The following is a 12,130-nucleotide window of genomic DNA, read 5'->3' as shown; positions in this document are numbered from 1 at the left end:
TAAGCTTGTACATGTCAGTGGAGCTAGCACACCTAGATCACATTAAGTAAGCTGGCAATGTTGAGTAGAAAAGACTTGAATATTTAGAAAATATAGATTTAAATGCATTATTCACGGTCATACAGGAATCTCAGGTGGCAAGTCAAGGAAACCATAATCCCAAGGTAACACCTTGCTGAAACAAAATATGAAGTAGTTCTCCAACAAAACAATATTGAGGAGCAGTTATTACAAGCAACTTGATTTATAGTCCACAAAAATCTTACTAAGCTGTAGTAAACTGGGAGAAAACAAATTAAGAGGATACTTTCCACTGTCTTATGAAAGAAAGGGCTAAAATAAGCAACTTAAATAAGGTACAGGAATTAAGGTAGAAGTAATAATTGAAAGCATATAATGTAACCACAAACAAAACTAGGCTAATCAACCAAAAATTATTTTAATATTTTTTTTTAATATTACTTGCCTCACTGGATGCTTTCAGTGCTCTTTAAGAATTTAGTTGACCCTCTGCTTCACAGATTTCTAATCATACAACACTTTATAGATTTCTAATTATAAAGTAATTTAAATGCTACAGTAACATTATTATGCTTTTTTTAAATATGCATTTCAACTTCCTTTTGGGCCCTAAATCACATGCCATCAATCACAGCCATCAACCACTGAATGACTGTGTACTTGGACTTACACCGCCTTTAGTAATATTTCAAGAAAACATGATCTGTGCAGTATGTTAAAACTTATTTTAACATTACTTCCCTTGATTTATTTAGGGTCCACCTGGCTTGCCTGGCCTGAAAGGAGATCCAGGTTCCAAAGGAGAGAAGGTATACTTTATTCATTGTTTGTGCCTTTGTAATTTTGACCCAGTCTAAAGGTCTGTATAAAATTAGCAGAAAGAAACACTAGGGGTTTTGTATCAGAAAGCAAGACAATTTACCATGTCTATCAATCAGCTTCCCATAGCCTTAATAGTAATCATGAAGTTTTAAGCAACATCTGATGCCCTGGATATACAGAAAGAAAAAGATTACTGCCTGTGTTGTAATCTGTTGACCCTGTGATTCTTCCTTGCAGCGAAAATCCCAAGGACATGGATGTAAAGAGACCTGTTGGTTTTACAAAAACAAAGTAGACATAAAAAGTATTTGATATTTTTATTTTAAAACAACAGCTATACTACTTTCCTTCGAAATAATGGATTGAGACATCCAGGATAGGATAGCATTTTCTAATGGAGTCCCAACAATTTATTGATTGCTTGTGTATCAGAGAAAAACTACATAGAGAAAGGGATATGAATATGATTATATCTTGTGAATTTCAGTTTTGTTTATGTGCTTGGGTCAGCTGTTTATACAGCTATATTACATGCGGAAACAAATGTGCAACTCTATAATATTCTTATAACATCTAAATGTGAAAGTTAGTATGAAATTTGTACCCACAGGTATTGTTATTTCTATATCTGTTCCAGTAAGAACTATGTTGCACTTAGATCTCTTTCACTGAATAAGCAGTCACAACTTGAAAATAATTTTGAAGTGCAAAAGGCTAACTAACAATAATGAATATGCTTTCAGAATAATTTGGGTTTGGGTTAACTGTCGACTAGCAGCAGTGTTGACATTTGAAAGCTCTAATTTCTGTGTTTGCAAAGCACGTTTACTGTATATATTTTGAGTTTTAACTATATTTTCTTCTGTCTTGTTTAGGGACATCCTGGTTTGATTGGCCTGATTGGACCTCCAGGAGAACAGGGTGAAAAGGGTGATAGGGGTCTTCCTGGCCCACAGGGATCTCCTGGAGCCAAGGGTGATGCAGTGAGTAAAACATACTTGTGTTTTCATTCAAGTTGTGTGCAAGGAAAGCGTACATATTCCAGTCTTTCTTTTGAGAGATGTAAAGTTGCCATAAACATTTAACACCCAGAATCCCCTGCTAGAGGTTAAAACTCTTCTAGGCATTATACAAACACAGTGAAGTTAAACAGCTTAAAACAAGATCATACGAGTGTTTCAGAAGATGAAGGAAATGCATACACTTAAGTTAGGGATGAGATAAAACTAGCAGCACCAATCTCATCATGTTTGTTAACTGCACTACCCAAAGTAGCTTCCTTTCTCCTAGTTATTAAGCCATGTTTTAAGGCACTATGTAAAAAGTGAGGTTTCCAAGTCAGGCTCAAGGGGAAACACAGTCATGACTATAAGTACTGCAGTGTGAGAACAACTACAAGAAACTCAAACTGTGAGATAATATTTTAAACTTACAAACTATTTTGGACCTTAGCAAATGGCCTAAATCAAAACTCATCAAGGTTGGATGCTTAGTAGGACTACCTTTTTCATAGATATGCATTTTTTTAATCCAGTCCAGTATGTAGAATATTTTAGTTCTGTACTTACTTTCTTAATCTTTCTTAGGGAATTTCTGGTCCTGCTGGTCCACTTGGACCCCCTGGCCCTCCTGGTTTACCTGTAAGTAATTCCATCCAGTCCTCCTGTTCAAAACACTCCTGTGTTGTATGGAATACACTCCAACTATAGTTACATGTTCTTGCCCGTAGGGTCCCCAAGGTCCAAAAGGTTCCAAAGGATCCAGCGTGAGTAATTCTCCTCCACATTTTTTGTTCTTTTACATAACTTTTGTGTGTGTTATTTTTTAGCATTCTGTAGCATGGTCAACACTGCATTTCTTTCATTGCTTTATAGGGTCCTGCTGGTCAAAAGGGTGACAGTGGATTACCTGGTCCACCTGGTCCTCCAGTAAGTAAGAACTCTTATCTGATATGCATGCACATTACACTGACACGATGACCCTGTTTTGATAAAGGTAGAAAACAGCATTTGTGAACTTGCAGATAAGGAAAATATTAATGATTGTTTGAAAATTCATTTTTCAGGAAACATAGATCCACCAGACACAGAAATACAATGTATTTTCTGCACTGAAAAAGCCATTAGAAACTTTAAAAAGACAACAAAACCCACAAAAACTGCCCTAAACAAAAAAAAATGCACTTGCAATAATTATTTAATGTGTTATATTGAAGCACAGAAAATAGAATTATATAGGTTTACCTCTGTTGACACTCTTCTGTTTCCACTATTTCTTTTTCATATCATAACAATCTAAAAGAAAACAGTCCAAAACTGAATGAAGTGTTTCAATTTCTTGAAATGAAATATTGCTTTATAGACCCCAAGTGGAATTTTAAAGTTTTATCACAGGAAACATCCACAGTTTTCATTTGTCATAGGCTATGCCTGTGCTTGAGGGAATTGCCAGGGATAAAGAGGCAATCGCAAGTCAGTTCTGCACACTTAACTTACGTGAGGGCAGCAGACTCTTCCCCAAACAGCAACGCAGTGAGAAGAGTTTAGAGTACAACAATGGTTTGGCCTTCCTACAGTCATCTTTTTCTGCAAGTCAAAGCACACAGGCATAAATCTGAAGGAAATAAGTGAAATAAAGAAATAAAGATTTTGAAGAAAGCCTATTCAAAGCATCTCCAAGCCACATTCTGTGGCTTCATATTTATGCAGCTGAAAAACAAACAGATGAGGTAACCAGGTATGTTGTTTTCCACTCAGGGTCCTCCAGGTGAGGTAATCCAGCCGCTGCCAATCCAGTCGCCCAAAAAGACAAGAAGATCTCCTGATTACATGTTATCTGACGCTGGTGATAATATTCTGGATTATTCTGATGGCATGGAAGAGATCTTTGGATCATTGAATTCATTGAAGCAAGACATTGAGCATATGAAGTATCCAATGGGCACTCAGAATAACCCAGCCCGAACTTGCAAAGACTTGCAACTCTGCCACCCAGACTTCCCAGATGGTATGTTAATATTGCATGACACAGGCAAACAAGGCTGAAGTTATGATCTGCTAAGATACTTTGGCAGAATAATTAATTACTGGTAGATGGTTAATATAGTTGCTCAATAGATACAGTCTCATTAAATCCTTTTTTGCAGGTATAAAAGTTTATAAAATGTAAGATATGTTCTCTTGGTAAAAGCCAAAATTCTTTAAATACATAACCTGATCTGGGGTTTTTTTGAAGTGCTAAATGAAAAACAGTTATTGTTTTGAAAGGTGAGCCTTGCATTTCCAGAACTATCCAAACAGGAGAGGGATGAAAGATTGATGCTATTTAGATCAACAGAAAGTAAAAATCACAAATGGCAGCACGCTGGGATAGCTAATAGCTTTTTTTAAAAGAAATGAGAATTATTTTAGTAGCTGTATACTTTGGCTTAGCATGATAATATAAAATAGCATTAGTATTATATAAGATTTATTATTATGACTCAAAAAAATTACTATTCTTTTACCCCTAGAAACAATATTTTGTTCTACTGCATGACCACTGTTTGTTCTATATCATTCAGCAAATAGACATGCAAGTTTCTCTGAGACTATTTAATGCTACCAAGTACTAGTTTAATAAAATGCAGAGTAGTATGAACAACACACTGTTCTGAAGAACTATCTTGATTTAATTATTCTTTGTTGTTTTCTTATTTTTTTTCCAAGTTTACCCCTCTGGAAAGGTTATAAATGAAAGCAAACCTTCACAGGGTTTTCATTCTTTCTTTTTTCTTTTTTTTTATTCCAATGGATATTTTTCCCAGTTCAAAGCAGTATTTTTCTGTTTTAAAATGGGAGGAAAAATAGATTTTGACAGTTTAATAATTTTTTATTGCTTTCACTCTAGATAGATAAAAACAGGTGGTTGCCTTGAGGAATAGTTAAGCAGTGTATGTGCTATATGAAAAGTACATATTTTACAATTCAGTACCCTCCATAATAATGAATGTTTTTAACAGAACACATTCACCTTCTTAATTTACCAATATTTGCTTATTATTTGGAGCTTTCTTCATATCAAAGTAATCTTATTTTGGTTAAAATAAAAGTAAATGCATTCATTAAAATCCAAAATCTCAAGGGACAAGACTTACAGGTAGGAAGGACTGTTTTCAATAAATACAGCCTGAAACAATAGAGATTTGGTATTCCTCTTTGAAACCTCCAGTATTTGCTTGAAACTGGATTAGAACAGTAGTGTCAGAAAATCATTTGCTGTCCTGCTGTGAAACTAGCTGGAGATAAGGACCCACATCACAGAAATCATTGTAATTAGAATGGTAGATTTTAAAATGTACTGATTTTTAATGGACCTTGGATTGACCTTGGCTCTCTTTCATGCCCAGCCTTCATTCACCCTAGCATTGTAGGGCCTGAATTCTCAATCATGCCAGTCTGGTAGGACTGCAGAAACTGTGGGAAGCCTCCTGCAAGTTTTAACTGTCTGTCCCACCATGTCACCTAACCAAGCATTAGTTAAGGTGTTTATCAGCTAAAGCAGCCTGAAGTTTCACTAGTGTTGCAGCTTCATAACCCAGCAGTAAAAAAACATCTTTACTTGAGGTATACTCTCTTAGGGGAAGCTTTGGCCATTTGTGCCAGCTACAACCTCACCAAGCCCTGTGTGGCCACCTTTTTATGTAGATAGATGTGAAAATGACTGCAGATTTTGCTCTCTGACCTAAACCATAGCTTATTTCTGCCTAAGGCTGCCTCCGCTCTGTTTTTGAGAGTGCTACCACCACAGGTACAAATTATCCTTCTAGCTGAAATACTGAAATGGCCAAATTGCTGGGACCTGCAATGTGTATTTCACACATAATGTCCTTCTTCCCCTAGACTGAGGTCTCTGCAGTTCCTTGAAAACCTCAGCAGTATCCTGCAATAGTCATGGTTTGAAGTAAAATTAGACAAAAACAAAAGGACGCAGATAAAAATAGACTTGGATCCTGGTGCTATCTTTCATAAACAACAACAGCAGCAACAAATCACAAGGCAGAAAAGAAAGAGTTGCTTTCTCATCATTGAGATAAAATAAATTTGCTACAAACTTTGGAGGACTATTAGGTAGCAGTAAAACCTGGATCTTCCAAATACCATTTCCACTATATAAGGAAAATATTTTCTCATCTGTTTTAGGGGAATATTGGATTGATCCTAACCAGGGCTGTTCTGGAGACTCCTTCAAAGTATACTGCAATTTCACAGCAGGTGGGGAAACTTGCATCTACCCAGATAAGAAATCTGAAGGAGTAAGTACCAATCTGTGTTTTCAGTTAGCTGTTGACAGATCCTACTATGCTGTTGCAATGTTGAACTAAACAGGATAATTACATCGTCACATCTTCATATATCTGTCTTACTGATTACATTGAAATTTGCATAAATCTGAATAAAGTGGTAAAATGGTACATAGAGTTAGCAAACAGCATTTTCATTCTTTTGCTTAGATAGGGAACCTATGCACCTGCTTGCTAACCTTTCACTGCATTTCAGAATGCAACATAGCTGTGCAGTCAGTTAAAGTGCATAATCTAGCATTTGACACAAAGCTAAACTCTTACTGTGTTTCTCTTGTGGGTTCATTTATATCTATTCATTTATACCTATGCAAAGTAGATGTAAACCACTATATATTAACAGTGTCCTCACTCATTATTATAAATTACCTCTGACAGGGCACATGGTGTAGAGCAAGGCTTTCTAAAAGCTTGCCTCAGTGAGAGAGATCTATCTGCATCAACATCAGTGAAAACTCTAATTTAGCCACTCTTCACAGGAACAATTTATACCAGCAGTTTACCTGAATCTTAACAGATGACAACAGTTTCCATTAAATAGAACTAGCTCACTTTATAAGCTATCACCTTGGATTCCATTTAAAGTCACTAATTTGAAGGCATTCTGTAGAAGAAAAACATCCTATTTTAGAGCTTTAAAGAGGCTGAGATCTCAGAAAGAAGAACCAACCATTCTTTACTATCTGATGTTTAACTTGTCCCAGGTAATGTAAAACCTTCATATCTGTTAACATATGTTTTAAATACTTCTACCTCTGCTCTTTTACCACACAGGTTAGAATTTCATCATGGCCAAAGGAGAATCCAGGATCTTGGTTTAGTGAATTTAAGCGAGGCAAACTTGTAAGTTGTCACTGCAACATAATGGTTATTCACAAATCAAGTACATGTTATCAGCGATCAACAGATCCCAAGGAATTTTATAAATATTTAGATAAGGAAAAGACTTTTCAGCCCCAGCCTTTTTGCTCTAAATATTAGAGCAGCTATATGGCCTTTTGCCACTGGACAGCAGAAGCCTGCTCTGCATTGTCCCACAATGATCCCAATGGTCACTTGCACAGCTGATGATGAGGATCTGGCTTCTGGCAGACCACACATCACTACTGAACCTTAGTAAAGCAGCTGGAGCGCAGATCCCCTGCCCCATTCTAGGTAACCTGAAATGTACCGAGTATGCAAAGATGAGACTGCAGGCTTACATAACTTTATAATTAACTAAAAGCAGATTCCCAAAGAGATTCTGCTGTTTTACACTATATGGTAGGAGTAATTCTCTCTTTCCCATTAGAATGAAGCTAAAATATGTAGTTCTTCATCCTAAATATATTGCTACAACATGAAAATCTATTTACTGAGTCATAGCATTATTGAACTTTAAAAATCCATAAAATGTTATATGTTGGTTGGCTTTTTTTTTTTTTTTAATTTATTAAGGACAGTTATGTGGTTCTTTTGTCAACAATAATTTTGTTTTGCATTTTAACAAAGGAAATAGATAAATATTCATGTATCTTCTTATATTTTCCATATTTTCCAGCTTTCCTATTTGGATGTTGAAGGCAATTCCATTAATATGGTCCAAATGACATTCCTTAAACTACTGAGTGCCTCTGCCAGACAAAATTTCACTTACAACTGTCATCAGTCTGTAGCTTGGCATGATGCATCATCTGACAGCTATGACAAGGCACTAAGGTTCTTAGGATCAAATGATGAAGAAATGTCTTATGACAACAATCCTTACATCAAAGCTCTTCATGACGGCTGTGCAGTAAGTAGAGGTTCAGAAGAGTCTTTATGAAACCAACCTGTCAATTAAAGTAGAAATAATTTCATTCTTTCATAGCTTTCTTCTGAGAAAAGCTTTTTAAATGCTTTATTTTAAAAGACTGCCTTTTAGTAGATTTTTAACTAGAGTACGCTATTCCCTTATTTAATTTTCCTATATGTACCAAAAAAAAAAAAAAAAAATAAGCCAAGCAACAGAAATAGAACAAACCTGGCAGGGATACTGGCTGTCAGCACCAATGTGCTGAAACTAGACTATCTGCTAGTCTGAGCACAGTATCAGAACACGCACACAGAAGAACAGAAGCAAAAATGCATAAACAGGGGCAGCAGCCCATCAGTAGAATATACTTATACTCAAAATAAAGGCATATGCAGACAGAGTATTCAGTGAATACAGTAAAAACATGTATGAACTAAGCCATATGTATGTACCCAAACATAGTGAATTAATTGCATAGTTTGATATGTGACTTTGTATTTCCTTTTCTCATTTTTTGGTAGCCCAAGCCAGGTGAAGTTTGTGGATTGTACCTTTCAGAATTGTCTCTTAGCTCGGCTAAAACCCCCAGAGCTGTTCAAACATGCATCAGCTCTCTGACCACCTCTCCAGCAGGGTCTTTGTAGGCATAGCAACTGTTACCTCTTTTCAGAAACAGAATGGTTTGTACTGAACACTTTGAAACAAAGACAACAAAGGAGCAAGTGACAGTTGAAGCCTCATTAATTATTTTGGTTTTGATATGGGAGCATTTTGAAGGCAGTTCCTGAGATGTCAGTGATAAAGAATCAGAGACCTGAAAGTGCCAGGATACATACCTGACTCTGAGACAGAGATGCAGCTCACATAGATGCAGTGTCTCCTCCCCTCAGTAATGAGATTCTAATACATAACTAACTGCTTCATGTGAGCCTTTCTGTATGTCCTGTATATTTATTTTGCTTTTGTTATCCACAGTGGGTGAGTGTAGAGCTCCAGAGAGAGCTGGAAGTGATTCAGGGTGTAGCTCCATCACTAAACTGAGAACACTCAGATCTACCAACTTGGATGCTCATCTAAACTCCAAGACCCTGGCATAGCTGAAAGATGACTCAGCAAGATATAAGAGATCATCTGAACAAAGTGCAGTCCTGATAACTAACATGACGACTTGGTTGGATGATATCTAGAGGAGATAGAGAGCCTTTGTTAGGAAGTAAGGGTGTCCCTTCAAACCTGGTTTCTAAGTGCATCGGTTGGCAGTCGTGTCGGACTACTACTTTCTTTCATGTCCAAACAGCTGCTGTAGTATTTTGTGAGATGGTTACAGTCTTTTTCCTTAGAAGTGGATCTTCTGTCTTTCAGAACTAAGTAGTGATTTTTTCACATGGAAGATGTACACACTGCTATGAGAATATTGTTATTATTTATTAAATAGTATAGATGTGAGCTCAGAATTCTCAAACAAACATTAAATGTCTTAGATAATTTTTCATTTGTAGGCCTATTTTAGTAAGTCAAAAAGCCATGGGACAATCTCTTTCTAAAATCAAAAACACTCCATGTCACATTTTTTAAATAAAATCCTAAGAAAACATAAACTTTAGAGTTTCTAATATGTCATGCATGAGGGGGCAATAATTTGTAAATTCTACACTTCCGAGGTAACCTATGAAGATCTACAGCACATGCTGACTGCTCTGATATATAACCATGTTTGCTTTCTTTTGCTTCTTTTTTAACAGTCAAGAAAGGGCTATGCAAAGACAGTGATTGAAATCAACACACCCAAAATAGACCAAGTGCCTATAGTTGATGTGATGATCAATGACTTTGGCGATCAGAACCAGAAGTTTGGATTTGAGGTCGGTCCTGTCTGCTTCCTTGGTTAAGCATAAGACAAAAATCAGATCAACAAAAATGTTGCACTTTGGTGCTACCAATCCACTTCATGCCACATGCAAGTTTTGAATAAGAATGGCATAGAAAATATGTCTTGCTGTGTATGTATGTCTTATCTAGAAAGTAATTGTTGCCCTTGTAGGGCCAGAATCACATGACTTAAACTTATTTTGCAAAGATGCTGTGGCACAGATAGACAACATAGGGCTCACTTTAGGAACACCCCCCTTTGGATTCCTTTGGTGCTGTAAAAAAACAAACATGGTGCTCCTTCCATTACAACAGAGATGTTAAGAAAGTGTTTAATAAACTGTAATTATTCTATGTACAGTACTATACTGTTATTTCTCTGTCCATTTCCAAAACTTGCATGTGTCTCTGAATTGCATCTGGCTCTTATTTTATAATTACAAAACTACATTGTCAATACTGTGTATGTATTCTGAAAAAATAAAGCTGTAAGTGCCAGTGAAGCCAATTCCAATTCTGATTAATAATAAAATCCCTCTGTATATATTGTTGTTGAAGAGCTTTGTTATTTGAAGTTGCCAACAAAACTTAAGGTGGCAAAACTGGAAGATCATGAGCAGCACACTCAAACAACTCTCTTCTGCTGATATCACTCTGTGATGATGAATTTCAATAATAAAAGCACCTTCAAAGGTGCTGTGTTCCATGGTGCTATACCTCAGACTTTTTACTTTCTTTTCTAATTCCATAATTTCGTGAAATACCTGTATATACCTAAAACAAACAAGTTTATATTTCTGGGTGGGGAAAATATGTAAGAAAAAAAAAAACAACTTGTGTAAGACACCTGTTAAAAATCTGTGTGAAATAAGTTAGTCATACAGCTTTCCTTTTTTTTTTTTTTTTAAATCTCACCTGAATTTGTTTCCATTGTGCTTATTTGCTCTGCATAAATATTAAAACTGGATCCTAAACAGTTATTTATGGATTTTTGCAGTGTTTACTTAGATTTTTATGTAAGCAATGATGGATGTTTGCTTCCTGAACTGGATACTAAAAGTTCCACAGAATGGTCCTATACAATATTTGCCCATCCCATTAATATGAATTATTTTTTCCTGTTATTTCACCTGAAGGCCAAGGATGCAATATGTCTAGGTCATGTGATTCTACATAGTTGCTAAGCAACATACGAGGGGACTGCTTCCTACAGAGCTGTCTTTGACCCAAACTGTTAAAATTTGCTGTTCAAATCTCACAAAAAAAATGTTGGTTTGGCCTTACCTCTGAACATTTTATTCAGGTAGTTGGAAGTAGAAGTTACATTTTAGCTTTACAACACAAATCCTTTTGTAATTATTTTTCATAATATATGTAAGACTTGAAAAGAAATGTTTGTTTCTATTTCTTATAAATTGTTAAATTAAATAGTACTAGTTTCTGCTGGCTCATTTCCAACTGGTATTTTCTTATGCACGTTTATACATGTAAAAGTGAGATTTCAAAAGTCAACTTCTTGCTGTTCATATTTTCTTTTATTTTTGAACCAAAGTTTGTAACTGTCACCTCAAAGAGGAAAATACAAATTTTATTAATAAAATCAAGTCTTGTCTACCTGGATTGGTCACTCTTTTTTCAATGTCTAAAACTCACCCACTGTCATTACTGTAATTTCACTCTGCTTCCAGACCATCCAAAAAAAGTAATCTTACTACATGTCCTGGCAAGCACTGGGCAACAGCACTGGTAAGAGAAGTGTTAAAAGATGCTGATCTGGCCATTGGCAGTACACAGCAAGGCTGATAATTTCACATTTAGTTTGTATGGATTTGTAGCTGCAGCAGTCCACATAATAATATCAAACATAAGATTGGAACCCAGTATTCTTTCCCTAGCCACTCTCTCACAATCTACAATGTCTGAGTGCTTCACAATCTCATGCTTATCCTTGTAGGATCCCAAGAGGTAGGCAAATGACCCTGTTTATTGATAGGGAACAGAACACAAGAACCAGACCAAGACCTAGAAACTACTGGAACACAAACTTTCCAGTGCCTTGTTTTAGATAGTGGAACCAGAACTGGCGATGGGTCCGAGCTAGAGATATGACATATGTGACCTGGGGCCTCCTCCAAAATGGTTTCTATTTTTTTAATCTGCTAACTGTTCTTTATAAATGCTCATTAGATCCAAAATAGCTGTGAAAGCAGCTCAAATAAGTTTGGCAGAAGAGCAAGTACTTCCAGCTGAGCTGTTCAACCTTATCTAAAAAAAAAACACTTCTGAGTCAGGTGCTTTAGGGT

The 12,130-nt window shown here is 36.1% G+C and overlaps 1 protein-coding gene across 1 annotated transcript in view; it reads left to right on the top strand.

Moving 5' to 3' along the window:
* The window catches only part of COL11A1 (collagen type XI alpha 1 chain), a 164,533-nt gene extending 153,094 nt beyond the window's left edge, over positions 1-11,439 (top strand). The window contains exons 58-67 of the mRNA XM_075038798.1: positions 777-830; positions 1,719-1,826; positions 2,430-2,483; positions 2,573-2,608; positions 2,718-2,771; positions 3,600-3,849; positions 6,024-6,136; positions 6,959-7,027; positions 7,725-7,958; positions 9,701-11,439. Of these exons, the coding sequence (XP_074894899.1) occupies positions 777-830; positions 1,719-1,826; positions 2,430-2,483; positions 2,573-2,608; positions 2,718-2,771; positions 3,600-3,849; positions 6,024-6,136; positions 6,959-7,027; positions 7,725-7,958; positions 9,701-9,847 (1,119 nt within the window). The 3' untranslated portion in view covers positions 9,848-11,439. The remainder of the gene's footprint in view (positions 1-776; positions 831-1,718; positions 1,827-2,429; positions 2,484-2,572; positions 2,609-2,717; positions 2,772-3,599; positions 3,850-6,023; positions 6,137-6,958; positions 7,028-7,724; positions 7,959-9,700) is intronic.
* The last annotated feature ends 691 nt before the right edge of the window (positions 11,440-12,130 follow it).

The sequence above is a fragment of the Buteo buteo genome, chromosome 10 (genome assembly GCF_964188355.1).
Source record: "Buteo buteo chromosome 10, bButBut1.hap1.1, whole genome shotgun sequence".
Classification (NCBI taxonomy): Eukaryota; Metazoa; Chordata; class Aves; order Accipitriformes; family Accipitridae; genus Buteo; species Buteo buteo.
The sequence above is the reverse complement of the archived record's forward strand: the minus strand, read 5'-3'. Positions and strand labels throughout refer to the sequence as shown.